The following is a 23,330-nucleotide window of genomic DNA, read 5'->3' as shown; positions in this document are numbered from 1 at the left end:
CTGACATAAAGCCCATGACAGCAATGCTCACAAGAGGACAACCACTGCCTCTTGTCCAGGACCGGCTTGCCAGCGGGCTCCTACCACACGTACTTTGATGCAGGAAGATGAAGCATGAATGAGATACTGACAATACGAGATGTGAATCAAATGGAGAGCTTAACTTTTTCCCCCAGTTTTTGACATTGAAAAGTTATTTTTTAATTTAAGGCTTTAAGTTTATCCTCCTTTCACATTAAAGACAGGGAAAGAAAACTGTCAAAACCAAAAACGCAAATCATGAGCTTGGCACTTTTGTGATTCAGTGAGAGGGTGTCTACTTTCTTACATTATATACATACATTTATAATGACATCAAAAATGTTAGACTTGTCAGTACATATATTTGCATTTACATAATTTTTGTGTTTTAATGTGGGTTATTTAGTTGTTTGTATCCCCCCCCCCACACAGCGCTTTTGCTTATTTTTGGTTTCAGGCATTTCATTTCGTTCAAGCATTTCCTTTTAACTCGCACCTGTTTTTTGCCCAAACTCCCTGCATCTGTGGCTACATCTGTCTTTTTAAAGCAAGCCCCCAAATCACTGAACAATGCATTACCAGAGAAGAGAGAGAGAAAACAGCGAAAAGAACCCAAAAGATGGGGAGCAAACAATAAACTCAAATCTACAGAGAACCTTTACAAGAAAAATATTTCAGTACAGACAAGTGAAAATGATGTGTCAAAATCTCTTATTTCCATATTTACATTTATAAAAGAACTATACAATAGCATCATTGTTCAAATTCCAGCTCCCATTTCCAAAGGATGCTTGGTCCAGGCGAACACACAAGGGGAAAGGGACTCAACAAAAGCAGGGGTCCATGGAGTCTCTCGTGGTCCAGCCTAGACGAGCGGGTGAGGGCCAGGCAGCCTCCGTGTGTTCCCCAGCCATCTTCACCTTGGGAATTCAGCTGCAGGTTTGCTGTGGATTGGCTTGCTAGCTGCTTGTTGTAGATATGCCATGCGGATTTTATCCTTTCGAAAATGAGATCTTCATGCCACTGGAGTGTGTCATTGGTAGGAAGAGAAAAAAAAAATCATGCCAAATCATTTAGAAGATAGTAAGTGCCAGCAGGCTGAGGAAAGAAAAAAAATCATTTGCTATTTTTTAATGGTTCTTTTATTGCACTTAATTTTTTGTTATTGTTCCTTCTTCCTTTAGATAGAAAAAAAAAGATTCTGAAATAGTTCTTTTTATAACATTGTCTTTTATCCCCTTTTCTTGACAGGTGGTGAAAGGGGTTCTTTGAAATTATTTCCCAAAAGGACAGTTTCCTTGTACCCCATCCCTGTCCCCCAACTTCGGTTCTGTGGTCATTACCACCCAGTGGTCTCGCTTACAGACTTAACAGTTCCGGCAATGGGGCAGCGGGTCTGTCACAGCCCGAATCCAACAGTGCGAGGCACCGCTCACCCAGTGCCACCGCCGACTCAGATGGGGCCTTGCTGGGTGGGATCGAACCTCCTCTTCTTGACATTTCTTCCAGAGTTGCAGGCAGAGAGGGAAAAATCCACAATATTAATCAGATCGTGAGGAGAAGAGGGTGATGATAATGACAACGCTAGTTCCAGAGCAAAATAATCAACTCACACGGAGGCAGACTTCCCAAAATAACTGGAGACACAGAACAGCTCACATGTCTGAATGTCTTGACAACTAGAGCACATGTCTTTGTAAAGACCGAAAGGAGCTTCGAGTTGTTCATTTTAAATCACTGGAAGCCTCCGTGGCCCAATTGGTTTCTTAATTCAGAAGTAAAGGATGGGGCTAATTTTAAGCAGACGAACATGACAGGAAGGGCTCTTCCTCCATTCTAGGGGGCCTTAGGGGAGCTACGCAACACTCTGAAGGGCTCCTAGCTGCTTCCTTCCAGGACTTGAGAGTTCTCGATCAGTGGGTCGGCCTTTGCCAAAAGGGCAAAGAGCCTTGTTCTACCCAGTTATCTTGCTGCCTTGATGTGTGAGCTCTTACCCCACCATGGAACAAGCATTTTTCATATAGAATAAATGGAAAACCAGAGCGCACGGTAAGACAGTACACTCCAAGGAGAATGGACACAGGCTCGGGTTAGTTAAGCAAATGCAGCAGTTAAGCTTAGTGGAAACAAGCAAGTTAAAATGACTTGCTCACAGTGTCCAGTCTCCTAAAAAGTGGTTCCTATGTAGAAAAAGAGAAAAAGAAAAGAACCAGCAAGACACTACAAGGCAACAACAGAAGTTGGTTGCAACCTCCCCATGGTCTGGCTTCATGTGGGGCATCAAGCAAGGGGGCTCATGCATTTAGTCTGCACACTGGGCGGGTGCAACGCTGCCACCGAGGCGTCATGCAAGACGGGAGCCCGAGGAGCCCCCGAGATCCCTCTCTCCCCTGCCCACTCAGGGCCAGCTGGACACCCTTCCAGCCCTATGTGCCAAAAAATCACAGTGTGTTCCTCCTGCCCCCACCCCACGTAATTCAAAATAAAAACAATACTGAAGCTCAAAATAGGTATAAAGGCATCCCGCAAAGTTCTCGTTTCTCCCAAGATGACCACTTTGATACTTCTCTTTTGAAAGAACAAAATTTTTTTTTAAAAAATCTCCCTTTTAAAGAAAATCTCCCTTTCATTTTAAAAGTTTTCATTAAAATGGCTTCATTAATGGCCTACGCCTGTGGTTTGTTGGCCTAGCAGGTGACCCATTGGTGCAAACACTATTTGCAACAGTGCTACTTCCTGCTTTCCCCCAGTCCCTGTCACCTCCAACAACCCTCTTTTGAGTCATTCTTGAAAGCAGGCACTGCTGCTGCTTTGGGATCCAAAAGGGACATCTCCCATAATGCACCTGGCACAGAGTTCGTTTGCTTCAGAGCACAGGACCGGTGTCTACTACCCACCCACGCTGACAGCCCTTAAGAGTAGGTGGGTAAGGAACAACTCTACCCGGGAGTCACACAGGGAAAAACAAGGACTGCTTGACCCTGAAGGACCAGGGGCTCCAACCAATGCAGCTATCTATTGCTGAAATTGGAGAGAAATGTGAAACTAATGTCCCCTCAATTAAAAATGAATATTGAGGAACAATTAAGCCAGCTAGCACTGTGCATGTAAACGACTACATTGCTCACATCTAAATTCCCTTATTCACATTCAGGGAATGGCGGATAAACAGCCATGTCCAGGTCTTCACTGCAATCCTGCTCATTTTTAAATGGAGGTCTGACTTTCCATTTCAGCCTGGCATACAGTCAACCTCCAGCGTCCAAAAGCTCGTGCTCCTTTTCAAAGTCGGTGTTTGAAGTTTAGATTGCATTATTTTAAGGGAAATCTATTCTACAGGGTGAATGGGTCCCCAGGTCAGACCAGGAGGCCACACCACCCTGTAGAGCCATGTATTTCTCCAGGAAAATGGACTCTGAATACCAATAGGGTATTTCCTATGTTTCCTCCTACCATTAGGGTCCACTGTATTTCCTCCACAGACGTCCGAGCAGGAGGAAGGCAGGGCCCTGTGAGGAGGACGCAGAGGGACCCTCTCGTGGCAGGCTGACTGTGAGGGTTCCTCATGTATCAAGTGCAGAACTACCACGGTGAACTGTGAGAACTCACCATATACTGAGAACTGCCTGCCCTGAATTTTCGACATGAAAAAAAAATCTTTTTGTTCCATTAATGGGAAAGCATGACTATCACAGGTAGACGGTCGCTGTCTCCCTTTCACAACTGTTTCATCGGAATTCCCTCTGCTCACTAGGATTGGGGAGGCAACAAACTTTCTCATCATAACCCGTAAGGTATCTCTGGACCATTACACAGTATTAGCACAATCCGTAAGTTTTGCATTGACCCAGTTTTCATCAATCTTTATGATGTCTGAAAAACCTGTACTTTTGTCTACAATGTATGTTATATACATATCCATCTGTACAAAATTAAAACAAAGCTCTTCAGGTAACAACAGGCATCTTTGGTCCATAAAGCCTTTAGTTCTTTCAAGGCTATATATTTACCCACTGCTATCACATTCCTATCTTTCCACAGTGAGTCATCACCGCCTACCAAATACCCTTCACTCAACCCCTCCTATGGGGACCCCTGCTAGGCCACCTTTGACAGCGTTCACTTCCCCAGAGGGCTGAGTCAGGGAGCTGACCTTGGGTCTTCCTGGCCAGCCTGCTAGGTCTGAGTGAGAAGGTGCCTAACCCAGGAGTTGCACGACTTAAAGGAATTAGGCTCCTTGTTTCCCACAGGGATATGGTCATGGAATTCAGATAAGCAGCAGCTTGGTTTTCCTCATAGAAAGACTAGCTAAAATCGATTCCACTTCCTACTTCTACAAAAATCAAAAACAAAACAAGACATTTACTCTTCTGAGAAAATATAATTAGTAATATCACATTCCTTTCAAATTTCATCCAACTTGACATTCAAAAATTCAACTTTCCTTGTGATAAACCCAGATATGATCCCCCACATATCATTTATGTGAGTACCATTTCTTTAACCTTTTCTTTAGTATGTCCTCTGTAATGGAACACAGGCCAAACAGAATTGCTTACGGTCAAAATCAGGCTCAGTAAGAACTTGTAACCCAAGTAACTTCTCATAGAGAGGAAATCATGGTTACTACACAGACTTTATTAAAGTAACAGTGTTAATGTCGAGAGCAGCTCTGCCAGGCATATGACCACTACTGCCACTGAATTACATTGAGAGAGCAAGTGGTGGGAAAGCGGGACATGGTAATAGGGCTCCACAGTCTGAGGCGGGGTAACGTGGTTGGAAGAGCTCAAGACTCCACCTCAAATGCAGTCAACAAACTGTGTCACTGTTACCTTCAAGTTCTCTTCCTATTATCACCTAGAATTTCTCTTTCTGACCACCATCGCTTATGGTATTCACCTACTTCATAGGCATGTAAATAACTATATTGCTCACATCTCCTTCCTACATTCAAATTTAGGGAATGGCAGATAAAAAGCCATGTCCAAGGTGGGAACAGCAATTCTGTTCATTTTCAAATGGAAACATGAAATCCTCTTTTCATGTATTTGTTACCTTTCCTAAGATCTAGAGAAGATGCTACTAAAATGGTCCTTCATCTACTTGATTTTTCTAATGTCTAGTAAAAGCAACAGCCCTAAAAATCAAATCAAGCAGCATTATTATTCAAAACTGCACAGAGCCTATGAGTCTTCATGAGTCAACCAAGACCAAGGTTTGCAATACTCTGCAGCACAGTCCCTAGCTTTACTGTGTGTGTATAGGTGATGGAGAGGAAAAGGAACATGGGAGTGGTGGGCCTGTAAATAGATACAGATTTTGGGGAAAAGTTGGACATATCGGTGTGCCAAGAACCTACCTTCATTTTTCACAGGATTTCTCAGAGAAAAGTACTAACACTCCAAAGACTGAGAATCCACAAACTAACTACTTCTGGAGTATGGGATTAACTGAAGTTACTACACATTACCTCACGCATCAGAATATGTTCAATAAAATAACCTACCAAATAAAGCATGTTTCTTCTTCTCAGGAGTTTAACGACATTGCTTATGGAATTCTTGTGTGCATTAAGCAAAGCTTGCAGACTCTATTATTCTGCTAGAAAGATGTCGTCTAGACTTATATTGTTTTTTTATCACAATTATCTTGACCAAACTTCATTATCGTTTATTCACACGAAGGTGCAGTCACACATGCACGCACACTCACATAGACTTGTGCTTTTTACCACCTATTTCAGAGGAAAAATATGGCTTAAGAAAAAATCTATAGAGAATGGCAGACATTGTCAGGGGTCAGAGCATAGCCGTTTTCTCATTTATATTTGAACGGTTTGCATATGATAAGACACTTCTTCCACAGTTAAATGACTCACAGTGTTCCACCCCAAGAAATGTGACTTTAGCTAAAAGCAATACTTCCCCTGAGCAGTTAATATGCTTTCCTTTAACCTAAAATTTTATGTATCCTCCAGTTCTTCAGGCGACTTTGCTACTTGCTTTTCTTTTCTTTCTAGTAAAACACAATTCCAGGAAGGATATCCAATGACAGTATTTAGAGCAATCTCTTTTACAAACTATTTTCAACTTCTGATCCTAAATGACCCTCTTTTGTATTTACACTGAACTCAATGAAAAACTCAAAGACTTTCAGTTCAATTAGCAAATAACTTCTAGACCAATAGTCTCCAAAATTGCCCAAGTGGGGGGAACCTAACTTGTGTCATTGGGCATCCAAAGCCTTTTGCAAAGTAGAAGTAGTTATTTAATGTTTAATAGAAGCCCCATGGCTACTATTAAAATCTAAAGCAAATTCAGGTCCTCAGATAGCAACCAATAGTCACCACGAAGAGCAGAGGCCCCTCCAAGTTCAAACTCCTAACATTTAAGAATCATTCGGTCTTTTCTTTTTTCTTTGCTTTAGGGCATAGAGATCTTCACATTATCGTGTGCCTCCCTACGATGTTTTCCTTTACAGTAACTGCTAGGGTCACAGGGCACGGGAGGGGCATTGGCTTAGTGCAGCAGTACGCATGTCTGCACCGTAGTCCCCCCTCGGCGGTCAGCAGGGGCTGTTTCTCACCTCGCTAGGTGTCCACCTCCCCTTCCTTTTCTCTATTCTTCTGCTGATTAGACATCTCTCTCAGATATAAATAATCTGCACGGGGCTTAATTCACTTATATACACAGTGACAAAGGCTTTTCCATTTTTCCCCAAAGAAACATGCAATTCAAGCTGTGCGCTAGGCCAGGCCACTGTTTTGAGGTCCTGCTACAGAACAGTGTTCTTGTCTCCGAAGGCCGAGATGGCAAATTTGGCATTGTGTGTGGCTGGATAGCAAAAGATGCACAGGACTGTTTTCCAGTCCTTGAAACTGAAGCTTCCTGATGCCAAGAAGGCTTAAGCTTGGGCACAAGCTAAGTTTATTTTTCTTGAAGCATGTTTATGAAAAAGTTCAAGGGAGCATTATAAAATAACAGATCATGGAACTACCATAATGTGCAGTGACTTTTTTACAGTAATATGGGACCAAGAAAAATTCTTGCTTGAATCAGGCTGGCCAAAACCAAACAACAACAACGACAAAAATATGCATGTATTTTGTTGTTGTTGTTGTTATTGTTAGGTACCGTAAGTGACTCATTACCTGGGCAATGTTTTGTTAATACCACAATGAGAAATTCAAATTTGAGTTGCCCATTTTGTGTGTGTTTTTGAAAACACAATGATACCAAGACTACTGTTTCAGCAAACAAGTTCAAGTCTAGAAGTATCTCTGTAGAAAGGAAGTACCATTTGATAAGAACTTTCTAAGTTGAAGACACTCAACAACTTGTAGGCTTACTCATTGAATCAATACGATAACAAAATTAGCAAAAAATGTTGAATGTATTTAAATCATTGTGTGGTTTGTTTTTCCTTCATAGTCAGTTTCTAATAATATTTTATCTGGTTTCAATATTTTGAATTCAGGATTCAAAATGTAAAATAGCATTAAGTTCATAATTAATGCAATTATTCAGATAATTCAAGTAAAAAACTTCCTCTACTGAGTAACCAGACGGAGGCAAAGTGGGTTTTCAATTTAGGTAATGGTCTTATTTCCCACTGAAATTTGTTTCTACAGATCTGGTTGGGACTTAATTTATCACAGGGAGTATTTGGCACAGGAAGTCTTATCTACAAATCATAATAATCAAGCCACCACTGTATGAAAAGATATAAAAAGCAATTATCCAATGACTATGAGCTATGAAAACATCTAACCTTGATATATTAGCTTTACAAATTTTGATCATAATTAAGGTTAATTTGTGAATATCTGCCATTTCTATTTGAACAAACTCAGTTCAATGATCAATGCACAGTCCAAAATAAAGGTCACGATGGAAACATACCAGTTAATGTGCAGTTAATGAGAAAATATTTAAGTATCACAATGCCACAGATTTCAAATTCCAACGTGAAACCAATTCAGTCGGTTAAGGAATTAATAACATTTTAAAAATCTATTTTTAATAAAATAATGAAGCTTTTCAAATTACAAAGCTATGTATAACATGTTATGTGTGAAAAAATAATGAACAAATAAATCGTTACTTAGGTTGTGAAAATCTCAACATGTCAGTGGAATACAAATCAGTTTAAACAGATACAAAGGATTTATATCCACTTATTTCCGACTACCTAGTTTCCTGAGCATCGTGTATAAAAAGCATCGCTCCTAAAAGCTGGAGCATCTTTCCCTGAAGAACCTCTACTTTGTTCTCCTTAAGTTAGTGCGTGTGAGTGCCTTCTCCGTGTCCTGTTATCCCACTAGCCTGAAGATGACATCTGATGTTCCATGCTTCTTCTTCTCTAACCCATTTCTCAATAAAAATATTTACTTGTAGCAGTTTACTGTTCAACCTTGCAATCTCGTAGCAGGAACTCAAAACTTGGTTATGTAAGCAGAAAAGAGAAGTGCCAGAGCCACTGAGAAGCAGACATGCGCCGTTGCTTACTTAAATCCCCATCCTGTGCCCCCAAGGACAATAGCTGCTACCAGGATGGCACCAGCGATGGAGCCTATTATGAGATTGGTGGCACTAGGACCTGTGACAAAGGATCATGGGAAGAAAGTCATATGAGCCGACTATGTTACCACAAGGGAAAGGCAGTTAAGCGGTTTCAGGAAGTAAATACCCTGCACAAAAAAATTGCTAAAGACTTCAATCGCCTTTATTTCCTTAGTTTAATGGCGCTTCTGATGCCATGGAGAGCTCCTGCTTGGCTAGGAATGTCTCCACACCTCAAGCTTCTGCACAACTCAGTTCCTTTAAATTCACCTTCCACTGAATGTGAAGCGAAGGAGCCCCACGGCGGGCGCCGCCCGTCTTTCTCCTCCTCCTTCCCAATACCATGACTCAAACAAGCGAAAGAGCACATCCAGACACAGATGCATTAGAACTAGCTCGACCTGGCTGGCCAATGAGGGCGGGAAAAGAGGGACAATACTCTAATCCAGAGCTCTCTCAAGCAGCACGCCAACTGGTCTGAAGACGCTATTCTATTTTTTTTAATCCCCCACGTGGAAACAGTTCACATTTAAGAGTCAGAAGGGTGTTACTAATAGAGATCTGACTTTGAAGCCTCATGCTCAGAGACGCGTTTCTTCACTGTACAGACGCATCGAGCGTTGAAACTATGGCAGGAGGTTCCAAAAACAAGATAGGAAGGAAGCACAAAACTCATCTGGGGAATTCTGTGGGAAATGGAAAAAAGATTCTTCAGGTTCAGTTGAGACTATCCTTCAAGTTCTCATGTGCAAGCTGAGGCTTGGAGATAGATTTTTAAAAGGGAGCAGAAAGGACAGCAAGATAGAAAACACAAGGTGGAGTTTCCATCAATTGTCTGAGTCAGAGGTGATACACGGGACAGCACATCCTCTCTATGCACAGGAAAACGCCTTGGCTCGCAATTTGTCAGTGTAAGCGACATTAACTTTAGTACAAGATTATGAATATCATCATATCCTTTGGGATGCTAATACATAGGTACAGGGCCCCTAGCAGCAAAATTCAGTCCTAGCTGAATATCCTGTTCCAGAAGTCACAAAGCCCAAATATATATACGTATATATTCACTTCTGTAAAAAATTCTCTTTTCTGCTCACATCGGTGCCCTCAACTGAGTACATAAACAGATGCCACTTTCAGCAGGACTAAAGTTGTGTGCGCCACATGTTTTTAACTCCAAGACCCCCCGGTGCTTGCGAGGGTGAGTAGAAAGCTGGGAGGACAGCCGTGGTAAGGGGTGTGGGGATATGGTATCTTCAGGCTCGTGGGCTTGTGACACATTCTTAAGACTAACCACTGAGGTCCTATGGAACACACATCTCAGTGGCCTTCAGAAATGCACGAATTATAAGAACTACTAATAAGAAAGCAAGAAAAGCAGGCTGGTCACTCTGCATCGAGCACTTACTACGTGCCAGGTGTGACTCTAAGCACGTGACAAATACTAGCTCACGGGATCCTCACAAAAACCACACGAGGTAGGAATTAGGACTACCCCTGTTCAGTAGAAGAAGAAAGAGCGGCTTCTAGAATGTAGTGACAGAGGCAAGATTTGAACACAGATTTGTCTGACTCCAAAGCTTGTGCTATAAATCAAGGGTCAGCAAGCTACAGCCCACTGGCCAAATCTGGCCCCACTTCCTGTTTTTGCGAAGAAATCTGACTGGAGGGCAGCCACACTAATTCATTTTCATGTTGTTTCCCAGGTGCTTTTGCACTAAAACAGCAGAGTCCCAAGGTTGTGACAAACATCCTGTCGCCTGCAAAGTCAAAACTATTTACCTATTGGCCCCTTACAGAACGTTTGCTAACCCCTGCTCTACTGAAACATTCCATTTATATATATTTCCTTCCCGCACGGAAACACATTTTGAAACAAACATTGAGAAAATATTTATATTTCTGTGTACGTTATGCTTTAGGCATGATTTGCACTTTACTAACTCGGAAAACAGGCTGGGATTAGAATCAATACATAATTCATGAGAAATGATTCCTGATTTACAATTATAAACTAAGGAGTAGAAATAAAAGCCCTCACTCCCCTCCCTCCCAAAAAACCCCCAAACACACAAAAAAGCCCAAACCCTCTGTCCGTGGAATCCTTAGTGACTAAATGAACATGACACTATCAGCAAAGCCAGGAGGTGTTAAAACAATTTGTACTGTACTATTGCAGATTTTTTTTTAAAAGCTATATTTATTATTTAGCAATTATGGCAAAATTTAGAAATCGAAGGAAAACAATCAGCTAATAAACAAAAATAGTGCATCAACCAAGGGTAATAATAAATTTATTTTTAGAAAAAAATACACTTATATGGACTTACCTGTCACAACCAGAAATAGGCACAAACCAACAAGACGGGAAGTGAGGATGAGAACAAAGGCTGGTAACAAGGACCATGCTTTACAACGGACGCCTTGCGGTTTGCCTATCTCTAAGGCTCAAAGGTAAAATTATTAAACTTCATCCCTTAGTTGGCACATTGCAGCAAATCACAATTATGGTCAATAAATAATCTAAAAAACACCACTGGAATGATTTTCTTTTCTTTTTTTCTTTTCTTTTTCTTTTTTTTTTAAGAAAACTACCTTTCTTCAAAGAGGAATTTCACATATATGTATATATAAAATTTCCCCTGGAAAAGGAATGTTACTTCTATATATAACCAGTCAGCCGATCCAAGGTGAAATTTTACAAGACAGAGTTTGGTTTCTCTAAAGATGTTACCTCTGCCATACTACTCTCTTTTCTTACAAGTAAAGAGAAACAAAACATCTTTTCCAGTGTTTCTAGCTGCTGAGTTAACTAGTTTCACAGTTCCTACCAGGGGGATGTGAGCGAGCAGGGGCAAGTCTAGTCAAAGCCCTTCAAACCAGGGGAGAGAAGGTTCAGGTCATCTTCAACACAGAGCAGGACCTCTGGGCCTGAGTCCCTCTGACTGGAGTCTCCCAGGCCCCGAATGGAAGAGCACCCGTGGGCTGTAATTACTGGGACTAAGGAGGAATGTGCGTCATAGGATCAACATGCCCATAGTTTGGACCAGTTGAGTGCAGGGTATCTGGTGATTTCTTAAGATACTTGTACCTCATCCTTGACTCACTGGGAAGTGTTCCCACCAGCCCCATGAACACAGACAGCACGTGAAGGGCTATTTCTGTCATCTGTAAATGATCTCTATAATTAGAGAAAGAGGGAAAAATGGCAATAATCTTTTGGTCTACAGGTTAGCAACCTCATGAAAGCACTATCCCATGGAGAACTGATGGCTATTCTGAGGGTGTGGGTCAAGTACAGAGCAACCTAAATAAAGGCGCCAGAAAAGCTTGTATTTCTGGGAGAGATCAACAGGCAAGTGACACACAATTTACTTATTAATGCACCAGCTACTTTTAAGACAAAACCACCAGATAATTTGCAATTGTTCACGGAAGGTTTTACAGGGCTGGATAAATATCTCATTCTTCTTCATCATACTAGGTCCCAAATATTTATGTAAACTTCTAATTTGAATTATCTATTTTATATGAAAAAAATGAAGGCAATATCTTATCTTATTTTAAAAAATTAATCCAAAGCCTCCTCTATCACTTTAATTAAGTGGAAAAGGTATTAGTGACTATCATTCAGATTATCTTAAAAAGAAGCTACAACTATTGATAATTCCTAATTGGGTATGTGGATCTATTTGACTAGTGAAGATTGCATTCATTAAAGGAATCCTAATCAAACAATCGCATAAAAGCATTTTTTTGCCAATAAGAAATAATGACAATAAAATGTCTGTATCTTAAAATTACTTTTATAAATAGAGGAGCAATGGAAGCTTTTGGACCATTGTCTTAATTGTGAAGACATCATAAGCACCCCAATATTATTTTATGCCCCACATTGTTCCAGACAGGAGAAGGTTCTTCACTGCACGAGAAAACCACATGACACAAACACATCCAAATCACACCACAAGTTGCACTAGCATGGGAAACACGTCAACGAGACAACACACGGTAGGGGTCAGGGACGAAAGGTCAGCTCACACACCAGGAACCAAACAGAAACACTCTGAAACTCACAAAGATGCTTACTCTATTCCCCACCCTGTGCCTCCAAAAATCACCCCCAGGGCCAGAATGGTGCCGGCCACAGCACCTATTAGCCTGCTTGTGGCCATGTTCACTGTGTGGAGGGAAAACGGAGATATTTTTTTTTAACATAGGAAATTAATTACACACTGATTTTGCTAACACACAAAATATTCTATTTAGGAAATGCTTTGAGAGTCAGTTAAATACTGACATCTTTCCTTTAAGATTTGAAATGAAGGTCTACGTACACACTGAAAATACTTAAGGATAATTTTGATAATTTTGAGGATAATTTAACTTCAAACTCCACAAACCCTTCTTACAAACATCATCTCTTATAAATACACTTAGCCACATAAATAATCTAATTGGAGTTAGAGTTTGTTCCTACAAGGAAGGAGTTGGAATTAAAATGTCTCTTAAATTGCGTAACAGCAAGTCTGGGTTTTAATTACAAAGTAACAAGCCATTAGTATACTTTATAAACTTCTCACACTGCAAACTATGCCTAAGAAGCTACATGTTCTTAAAATTCAGAGCTTTTTATCCAATTTTGTGAAAATCCTTACACATATAAAACAGAGTGTCTTTGAAATGAAGTGTATTTTCACCTGGAAGAGTGCATTTCACATAACTCTGTCATGTTTGGGTTTCTGCCCCAGTATTTGGGCATTTAGGTTTTTTTGTTTACAGTTTCCCATGCAAGAACTATTCACTGAGAGAAAAACAAAGGTCGCCGGGAAGCTTCCCGAGGGCCCAGGAGTAGAGATTACTGCGTGGAGACACTCCATCCCTGCACATCCCCACTTCCCTGCAGAGATTTCAGAGACTGCAAGAAGGGCCTGCAAGGAGCAGAGGTCCCCAGGCTGCTCTCCACAGGCAAGATGAAGTTCAGGGTTGAAGCAGGAAGACAGATTATTTAAGATTGGGGGGGGGCAGTGCAAGCACGTGGACATGTACACACTTTACCTCACCTCCACGCGAATCAAAAGTACTGGCTTCACACCACTTTACTACTGAAAAGAGAGATTCACTTCGATAAGGCTGCATCACACAGACTGTGAGCTGTGAGACACTGACGCAAAACAAAGAACCACAACTGGAACTCACAATTTTTTAAGGCTTAATATTGGGTTCATTGACCTTTTTGTCTAACTACTCTCCCACAGAAGAAAGAGAACCTCGGATCTCCAGCCCTGGGAGCAGCTGTACTGCATTTTATCACAGGGCAAACTACATGAGTGAGACTCTAGTTTTGTCATTAGGTAGGCACAACCTGAGTTGTTCTTAAAAAGCAAAAAAAAAAAAGAAAGATGGGAAACACAACAGAAAACAGAAAGTCTACTGAGGGCATTCAGGGGAATGGAAAAAAGACCAACATATAAGGNCTGCACGGGGCTTAATTCACTTATATACACAGTGACAAAGGCTTTTCCATTTTTCCCCAAAGAAACATGCAATTCAAGCTGTGCGCTAGGCCAGGCCACTGTTTTGAGGTCCTGCTACAGAACAGTGTTCTTGTCTCCGAAGGCCGAGATGGCAAATTTGGCATTGTGTGTGGCTGGATAGCAAAAGATGCACAGGACTGTTTTCCAGTCCTTGAAACTGAAGCTTCCTGATGCCAAGAAGGCTTAAGCTTGGGCACAAGCTAAGTTTATTTTTCTTGAAGCATGTTTATGAAAAAGTTCAAGGGAGCATTATAAAATAACAGATCATGGAACTACCATAATGTGCAGTGACTTTTTTACAGTAATATGGGACCAAGAAAAATTCTTGCTTGAATCAGGCTGGCCAAAACCAAACAACAACAACGACAAAAATATGCATGTATTTTGTTGTTGTTGTTGTTATTGTTAGGTACCGTAAGTGACTCATTACCTGGGCAATGTTTTGTTAATACCACAATGAGAAATTCAAATTTGAGTTGCCCATTTTGTGTGTGTTTTTGAAAACACAATGATACCAAGACTACTGTTTCAGCAAACAAGTTCAAGTCTACAAGTATCTCTGTAGAAAGGAAGTACCATTTGATAAGAACTTTCTAAGTTGAAGCCACTCAACAACTTATAGGCTTACTCATTGAATCAATACGATAACAAAATTAGCAAAAAATGTTGAATGTATTTAAATCATTGTGTGGTTTGTTTTTCCTTCATAGTCAGTTTCTAATAATATTTTATCTGGTTTCAATATTTTGAATTCAGGATTCAAAATGTAAAATAGCATTAAGTTCATAATTAATGCAATTATTCAGATAATTCAAGTAAAAAACTTCCTCTACTGAGTAACCAGACGGAGGCAAAGTGGGTTTTCAATTTAGGTAATGGTCTTATTTCCCACTGAAATTTGTTTCTACAGATCTGGTTGGGACTTAATTTATCACAGGGAGTATTTGGCACAGGAAGTCTTATCTACAAATCATAATAATCAAGCCACCACTGTATGAAAAGATATAAAAAGCAATTATCCAATGACTATGAGCTATGAAAACATCTAACCTTGATATATTAGCTTTACAAATTTTGATCATAATTAAGGTTAATTTGTGAATATCTGCCATTTCTATTTGAACAAACTCAGTTCAATGATCAATGCACAGTCCAAAATAAAGGTCACGATGGAAACATACCAGTTAATGTGCAGTTAATGAGAAAATATTTAAGTATCACAATGCCACAGATTTCAAATTCCAACGTGAAACCAATTCAGTCGGTTAAGGAATTAATAACATTTTAAAAATCTATTTTTAATAAAATAATGAAGCTTTTCAAATTACAAAGCTATGTATAACATGTTATGTGTGAAAAAATAATGAACAAATAAATCGTTACTTAGGTTGTGAAAATCTCAACATGTCAGTGGAATACAAATCAGTTTAAACAGATACAAAGGATTTATATCCACTTATTTCCGACTACCTAGTTTCCTGAGCATCGTGTATAAAAAGCATCGCTCCTAAAAGCTGGAGCATCTTTCCCTGAAGAACCTCTACTTTGTTCTCCTTAAGTTAGTGCGTGTGAGTGCCTTCTCCGTGTCCTGTTATCCCACTAGCCTGAAGATGACATCTGATGTTCCATGCTTCTTCTTCTCTAACCCATTTCTCAATAAAAATATTTACTTGTAGCAGTTTACTGTTCAACCTTGCAATCTCGTAGCAGGAACTCAAAACTTGGTTATGTAAGCAGAAAAGAGAAGTGCCAGAGCCACTGAGAAGCAGACATGCGCCGTTGCTTACTTAAATCCCCATCCTGTGCCCCCAAGGACAATAGCTGCTACCAGGATGGCACCAGCGATGGAGCCTATTATGAGATTGGTGGCACTAGGACCTGTGACAAAGGATCATGGGAAGAAAGTCATATGAGCCGACTATCGTTACCACAAGGGAAAGGCAGTTAAGCGGTTTCAGGAAGTAAATACCCTGCACAAAAAAATTGCTAAAGACTTCAATCGCCTTTATTTCCTTAGTTTAATGGCGCTTCTGATGCCATGGAGAGCTCCTGCTTGGCTAGGAATGTCTCCACACCTCAAGCTTCTGCACAACTCAGTTCCTTTAAATTCACCTTCCACTGAATGTGAAGCGAAGGAGCCCCACGGCGGGCGCCGCCCGTCTTTCTCCTCCTCCTTCCCAATACCATGACTCAAACAAGCGAAAGAGCACATCCAGACACAGATGCATTAGAACTAGCTCGACCTGGCTGGCCAATGAGGGCGGGAAAAGAGGGACAATACTCTAATCCAGAGCTCTCTCAAGCAGCACGCCAACTGGTCTGAAGACGCTATTTTATTTTTTTTAATCCCCCACGTGGAAACAGTTCACATTTAAGAGTCAGAAGGGTGTTACTAATAGAGATCTGACTTTGAAGCCTCGTGCTCAGAGACGCGTTTCTTCACTGTACAGACGCATCGAGCGTTGAAACTATGGCAGGAGGTTCCAAAGACAAGATAGGAAGGAAGCACAAAACTCATCTGGGGAATTCTGTGGGAAATGGAAAAAAGATTCTTCAGGTTCAGTTGAGACTATCCTTCAAGTTCTCATGTGCAAGCTGAGGCTTGGAGATAGATTTTTAAAAGGGAGCAGAAAGGACAGCAAGATAGAAAACACAAGGTGGAGTTTCCATCAATTGTCTGAGTCAGAGGTGATACACGGGACAGCACATCCTCTCTATGCACAGGAAAACGCCTTGGCTCGCAATTTGTCAGTGTAAGCGACATTAACTTTAGTACAAGATTATGAATATCATCATATCCTTTGGGATGCTAATACATAGGTACAGGGCCCCTAGCAGCAAAATTCAGTCCTAGCTGAATATCCTGTTCCAGAAGTCACAAAGCCCAAATATATATACGTATATATTCACTTCTGTAAAAAATTCTCTTTTCTGCTCACATCGGTGCCCTCAACTGAGTACATAAACAGATGCCACTTTCAGCAGGACTAAAGTTGTGTGCGCCACATGTTTTTAACTCCAAGACCCCCCGGTGCTTGCGAGGGTGAGTAGAAAGCTGGGAGGACAGCCGTGGTAAGGGGTGTGGGGATATGGTATCTTCAGGCTCGTGGGCTTGTGACACATTCTTAAGACTAACCACTGAGGTCCTATGGAACACACATCTCAGTGGCCTTCAGAAATGCACGAATTATAAGAACTACTAATAAGAAAGCAAGAAAAGCAGGCTGGTCACTCTGCATCGAGCACTTACTACGTGCCAGGTGTGACTCTAAGCACGTGACAAATACTAGCTCACGGGATCCTCACAAAAACCACACGAGGTAGGAATTAGGACTACCCCTGTTCAGTAGAAGAAGAAAGAGCGGCTTCTAGAATGTAGTGACAGAGGCAAGATTTGAACACAGATTTGTCTGACTCCAAAGCTTGTGCTATAAATCAAGGGTCAGCAAGCTACAGCCCACTGGCCAAATCTGGCCCCACTTCCTGTTTTTGCGAAGAAATCTGACTGGAGGGCAGCCACACTAATTCATTTTCATGTTGTTTCCCAGGTGCTTTTGCACTAAAACAGCAGAGTCCCAAGGTTGTGACAAACATCCTGTCGCCTGCAAAGTCAAAACTATTTACCTATTGGCCCCTTACAGAACGTTTGCTAACCCCTGCTCTACTGAAACATTCCATTTATATATATTTCCTTCCCGCACGGAAACACATTTTGAAACAAACATTGAGAAAATATTTATATTTCTGTGTACGTTATGCTTTAGGCATGATTTGCACTTTACTAACTCGGAAAACAGGCTGGGATTAGAATCAATACATAATTCATGAGAAATGATTCCTGATTTACAATTATAAACTAAGGAGTAGAAATAAAAGCCCTCACTCCCCTCCCTCCCAAAAAACCCCCAAACACACAAAAAAGCCCAAACCCTCTGTCCGTGGAATCCTTAGTGACTAAATGAACATGACACTATCAGCAAAGCCAGGAGGTGTTAAAACAATTTGTACTGTACTATTGCAGATTTTTTTTTAAAAGCTATATTTATTATTTAGCAATTATGGCAAAATTTAGAAATCGAAGGAAAACAATCAGCTAATAAACAAAAATAGTGCATCAACCAAGGGTAATAATAAATTTATTTTTAGAAAAAAATACACTTATATGGACTTACCTGTCACAACCAGAAATAGGCACAAACCAACAAGACGGGAAGTGAGGATGAGAACAAAGGCTGGTAACAAGGACCATGCTTTACAACGGACGCCTTGCAGTTTGCCTATCTTTAAGGCTCAAAGGTAAAATTATTAAACTTCATCCCTTAGTTGGCACATTGCAGCAAATCACAATTATGGTCAATAAATAATCTAAAAAACACCACTGGAATGATTTTCTTTTCTTTTTTTCTTTTCTTTTTCTTTTTTTTTTAAGAAAACTACCTTTCTTCAAAGAGGAATTTCACATATATGTATATATAAAATTTCCCCTGGAAAAGGAATGTNTTTTTTTAGAAAACTACCTTTCTTCAAAGAGGAATTTCACATATATGTATATATAAAATTTCCCCTGGAAAAGGAATGTTACTTCTATATATAACCAGTCAGCAGATCCAAGGTGAAATTTTACAAGACAGAGTTTGGTTTCTCTAAAGATGTTACCTCTGCCATACTACTCTCTTTTCTTACAAGTAAAGAGAAACAAAACATCTTTTCCAGTGTTTCTAGCTGCTGAGTTAACTAGTTTCACAGTTCCTACCAGGGGGATGTGAGCGAGCAGGGGCAAGTCTAGTCAAAGCCCTTCAAACCAGGGGAGAGAAGGTTCAGGTCATCTTCAACACAGAGCAGGACCTCTGGGCCTGAGTCCCTCTGACTGGAGTCTCCCAGGCCCCGAATGGAAGAGCACCCATGGGCTGTAATTACTGGGACTAAGGAGGAATGTGCGTCATAGGATCAACATGCCCATAGTTTGGACCAGTTGAGTGCAGGGTATCTGGTGATTTCTTAAGATACTTGTACCTCATCCTTGACTCACTGGGAAGTGTTCCCACCAGCCCCATGAACACAGACAGCACGTGAAGGGCTATTTCTGTCATCTGTAAATGTTCTCTATAATTAGAGAAAGAGGGGAAAATGGCAATAATCTTTTGGTCTACAGGTTAGCAACCTCATGAAAGCACTATCCCATGGAGAACTGATGGCTATTCTGAGGGTGTGGGTCAAGTACAGAGCAACCTAAATAAAGGCGCCAGAAAAGCTTGTATTTCTGGGAGAGATCAACAGGCAAGTGACACACAATTTACTTATTAATGCACCGGCTACTTTTAAGACAAAACCACCAGATAATTTGCAATTGTTCACGGAAGGTTTTACAGGGCTGGATAAATATCTCATTCTTCTTCATCATACTAGGTCCCAAATATTTATGTAAACTTCTAATTTGAATTATCTATTTTATATGAAAAAAATGAAGGCAATATATTATCTTATTTTAAAAAATTAATCCAAAGCCTCCTCTATCACTTTAATTAAGTGGAAAAGGTATTAGTGACTATCATTCAGATTATCTTAAAAAGAAGCTACAACTATTGATAATTCCTAATTGGGTATGTGGATCTATTTGACTAGTGAAGATTGCATTCATTAAAGGAATCCTAATCAAACAATCGCATAAAAGCATTTTTTTGCCAATAAGAAATAATGACAATAAAATGTCTGTATCTTAAAATTACTTTTATAAATAGAGGAGCAATGGAAGCTTTTGGACCATTGTCTTAATTGTGAAGACATCATAAGCACCCCAATATTATTTTATGCCCCACATTGTTCCAGACAGGAGAAGGTTCTTCACTGCACGAGAAAACCACATGACACAAACACATCCAAATCACACCACAAGTTGCACTAGCATGGGAAACACGTCAACGAGACAACACACGGTAGGGGTCAGGGACGAAAGGTCAGCTCACACACCAGGAACCAAACAGAAACACTCTGAAACTCACAAAGATGCTTACTCTATTCCCCACCCTGTGCCTCCAAAAATCACCCCCAGGGCCAGAATGGTGCCGGCCACAGCACCTATTAGCCTGCTTGTGGCCATGTTCACTGTGTGGAGGGAAAACGGAGATATTTTTTTTTAACATAGGAAATTAATTACACACTGATTTTGCTAACACACAAAATATTCTATTTAGGAAATGCTTTGAGAGTCAGTTAAATACTGACACCTTTCCTTTAAGATTTGAAATGAAGGTCTACGTACACACTGAAAATACTTAAGGATAATTTTGATAATTTTGAGGATAATTTAACTTCAAACTCCACAAACCCTTCTTACAAACATCATCTCTTATAAATACACTTAGCCACATAAATAATCTAATTGGAGTTAGAGTTTGTTCCTACAAGGAAGGAGTTGGAATTAAAATGTCTCTTAAATTGCGTAACAGCAAGTCTGGGTTTTAATTACAAAGTAACAAACCATTAGTATACTTTATAAACTTCTCACACTGCAAACTATGTCTAAGAAGCTACATGTTCTTAAAATTCAGAGCTTTTTATCCAATTTTGTGAAAATCCTTACACGTATAAAACAGAGTGTCTTTGAAATGAAGTGTATTTTCACCTGGAAGAGTGCATTTCACATAACTCTGTCATGTTTGGGTTTCTGCCCCAGTATTTGGGCATTTAGGTTTTTTTGTTTACAGTTTCCCATGCAAGAACTATTCACTGAGAGAAAAACAAAGGTCGCCGGGAAGCTTCCCGAGGGCCCAGGAGTAGAGATTACTGCGTGGAGACGCTCCATCCCTGCACATTCCCACTTCCCTGCAGAGATTTCAGAGACTGCAAGAAGGGCCTGCAAGGAGCAGAGGTCCCCAGGCTGCTCTCCACAGGCAAGATGAAGTTCAGGGTTGAAGCAGGAAGACAGATTATTTAAGATTGGGGGGGGGCAGTGCAAGCACGTGGACATGTACACACTTTACCTCACCTCCACGCGAATCAAAAGTACTGGCTTCACACCACTTTACTACTGAAAAGAGAGATTCACTTCGATAAGGCTGCATCACACAGACTGTGAGCTGTGAGACACTGACGCAAAACAAAGAACCACAACTGGAACTCACAATTTTTTAAGGCTTAATATTGGGTTCATTGACCTTTTTGTCTAACTACTCTCCCACAGAAGAAAGAGAACCTCGGATCTCCAGCCCTGGGAGCAGCTGTACTGCATTTTATCACAGGGCAAACTACATGAGTGAGACTCTAGTTTTGTCATTAGGTAGGCACAACCTGAGTTGTTCTTAAAAAGCAAAAAAAAAAAAGAAAGATGGGAAACACAACAGAAAACAGAAAGTCTACTGAGGGCATTCAGGGGAATGGAAAAAAGACCAACATATAAGGTGGTGGTGATGTTTCCCAAATCTGACTACATTAGAATCCAAAGTAACCCACACTATATCTCAGATTTCCAAACTGTGAAGGCTAATGCTGGATTGAAAGGTATTATAGATATAAGTACTAATTTTTTTTAAGATCTTAGAAAATCATTGCCAAATACTAAATTAACAAAGATACATTAGTTTGTGATTTTTTTTTCTTTTTTTTTTTCCGCTTAAGATTTGGGCATTGGCCCTCAGAGCCAAAATGCATGAAAGTCCTATTACTTCTTCAATGTTTACATAAGCTACAACACTTTATAATGCTAAATTGTAGGAAACACACATACACCGGTAAAATGTGGTGCTAAATGAATATTTGTTAACTTTAAAAAACTGTAACTGCATGAATGATGAATAAAATAGCAATTTAAAGAGGCTTTTGTGTTTGCTACGGATGTAACTTTTCACTGTGGAATCAAGAAAACGAGGCCATCTGTCATGTGGGTTTTAGAAACCAACCAGGGGAGCTACGGGTGCTTGAAATACGCATTCCAGATAAACAGAGTCTATGATCTCTGCTGAGCGCGATTATTTCCAAATTCTTCACTGATACGCACTCTAACAGCAAAGCAAGATAAAGTGGGAAAAGTATCCCCACTCCTCCTTGTTCGCCCGCCTTCCCTCCCACGACCCTTACTTCTGGTACACTGAAAATGCATGTAGAGTACTCTTGACCCTTTATCATGACACTTAACAGGGCTATCTCTTCCAGCGGGTCATGACTCAACCTGCTTTTAAACTGACATGAATTAATTTTGAGTGGCTCACAAGCAGGCGGATTTTTACAGGGGACAAATTTGAAAACTGAGGGTTCGGCTGCTCCTCACAGCTACAAAGCGTTTATCTTCTTATTAAACAAAACAAAACAAAACAAACCCTTGAACCTTTGGGGGCCTGTGCTGTGCTGCCGTTTTACATCTGGACTNTGGATTTTTACAGGGGACAAATTTGAAAACTGAGGGCTCGGCTGCTCCTCACAGCTATAAAGGGTTTATCTTCTTATTAAACAAAACAAAACAAAACAAAACAAACCCTTGAACCTTTGGGGGCCTGTGCTGTGCTGCCGTTTTACATCTGGACTAATTTATTAATGGCATAACTGTAATTGTTTGTTCATTCACTCGTTCATTTGTTCATCTGTTATCTACTAACTGTCTTTTTTTGTCCCAGGAACTATGCCAGGCCCATGATGAAGCACCTTATTTTTCTTTGCCTCCCACCAAACCTGGAGACGGAACTCGTAAAGACCCTAGCCACTAACGCAGTCCCCTATTAGGGACTCGACTTTGTTCCCTAACTCTTTTAACGTACTTACCTCCACATTACAACTTGTTTGTGGAAATTCTTTATCACCTAGCAGTATGTCTTCATTTTCGTTAATTCATTAATTTCTGTTGTTTGTTGGTTTATTATTATCATTTGGGTTCTCTGCCTATCTAGGATCATGCGTGCTAAAAGGCAGAATTTTTTAATAAGCGTGTAGTATTAAGATACAAACTATAACTTTCCTCCTTTTCATAAGACTTTCTACTTTATATGTAGAATTCTTCCACAGACAAGTCATGCTTCAGACAGCGTGAAATTGTGCTTTTGAAACTGAATAGTTGGGGTTTTTTTCATACTTTTAGAGAGTTTCTGAAACAAAAAGGTCCATTATTTCATCCATGTGATTCTAATGACCAAAGGGGCTATCATCCCGCATCCCTTAATACTTCAAAGGCAGGAGGCATCAAAGCCATCATTTGTACTCCATAAGCCAAAGTTCTTTCTGC

The 23,330-nt window shown here is 40.3% G+C and overlaps 1 protein-coding gene across 6 annotated transcripts in view; it reads right to left on the bottom strand.

The window, feature by feature from the left end:
* Positions 1–292: 292 nt before the first annotated feature.
* Positions 293–23,330, bottom strand: part of ADAM23 (ADAM metallopeptidase domain 23) — a 173,647-nt gene continuing 150,609 nt past the window's right edge. For 2 of the 6 annotated variants that reach the window (XM_034655054.1, XM_034655057.1), the window contains 2 exons: positions 1,385–1,523; positions 293–1,044 (listed from right to left, as the gene is read on the bottom strand). In XM_034655054.1, coding sequence (XP_034510945.1) covers positions 1,014–1,044; positions 1,385–1,523 — 170 coding nt within the window. In that variant the 3' untranslated portion in view covers positions 293–1,013. Of the gene's footprint in view, positions 1,045–1,384; positions 1,524–14,073; positions 16,001–19,635; positions 20,225–23,330 lie in introns of those variants that run through there. The other 4 variants (XM_034655055.1, XM_034655058.1, XM_034655056.1 and 1 more) reach the window with 2 other exon arrangements.

Source organism: Ailuropoda melanoleuca, chromosome 2, assembly GCF_002007445.2.
Source record: "Ailuropoda melanoleuca isolate Jingjing chromosome 2, ASM200744v2, whole genome shotgun sequence".
In the NCBI taxonomy this organism is placed as follows: Eukaryota; Metazoa; Chordata; class Mammalia; order Carnivora; family Ursidae; genus Ailuropoda; species Ailuropoda melanoleuca.
This window is presented reverse-complemented; position numbering and strand designations above follow the sequence as displayed.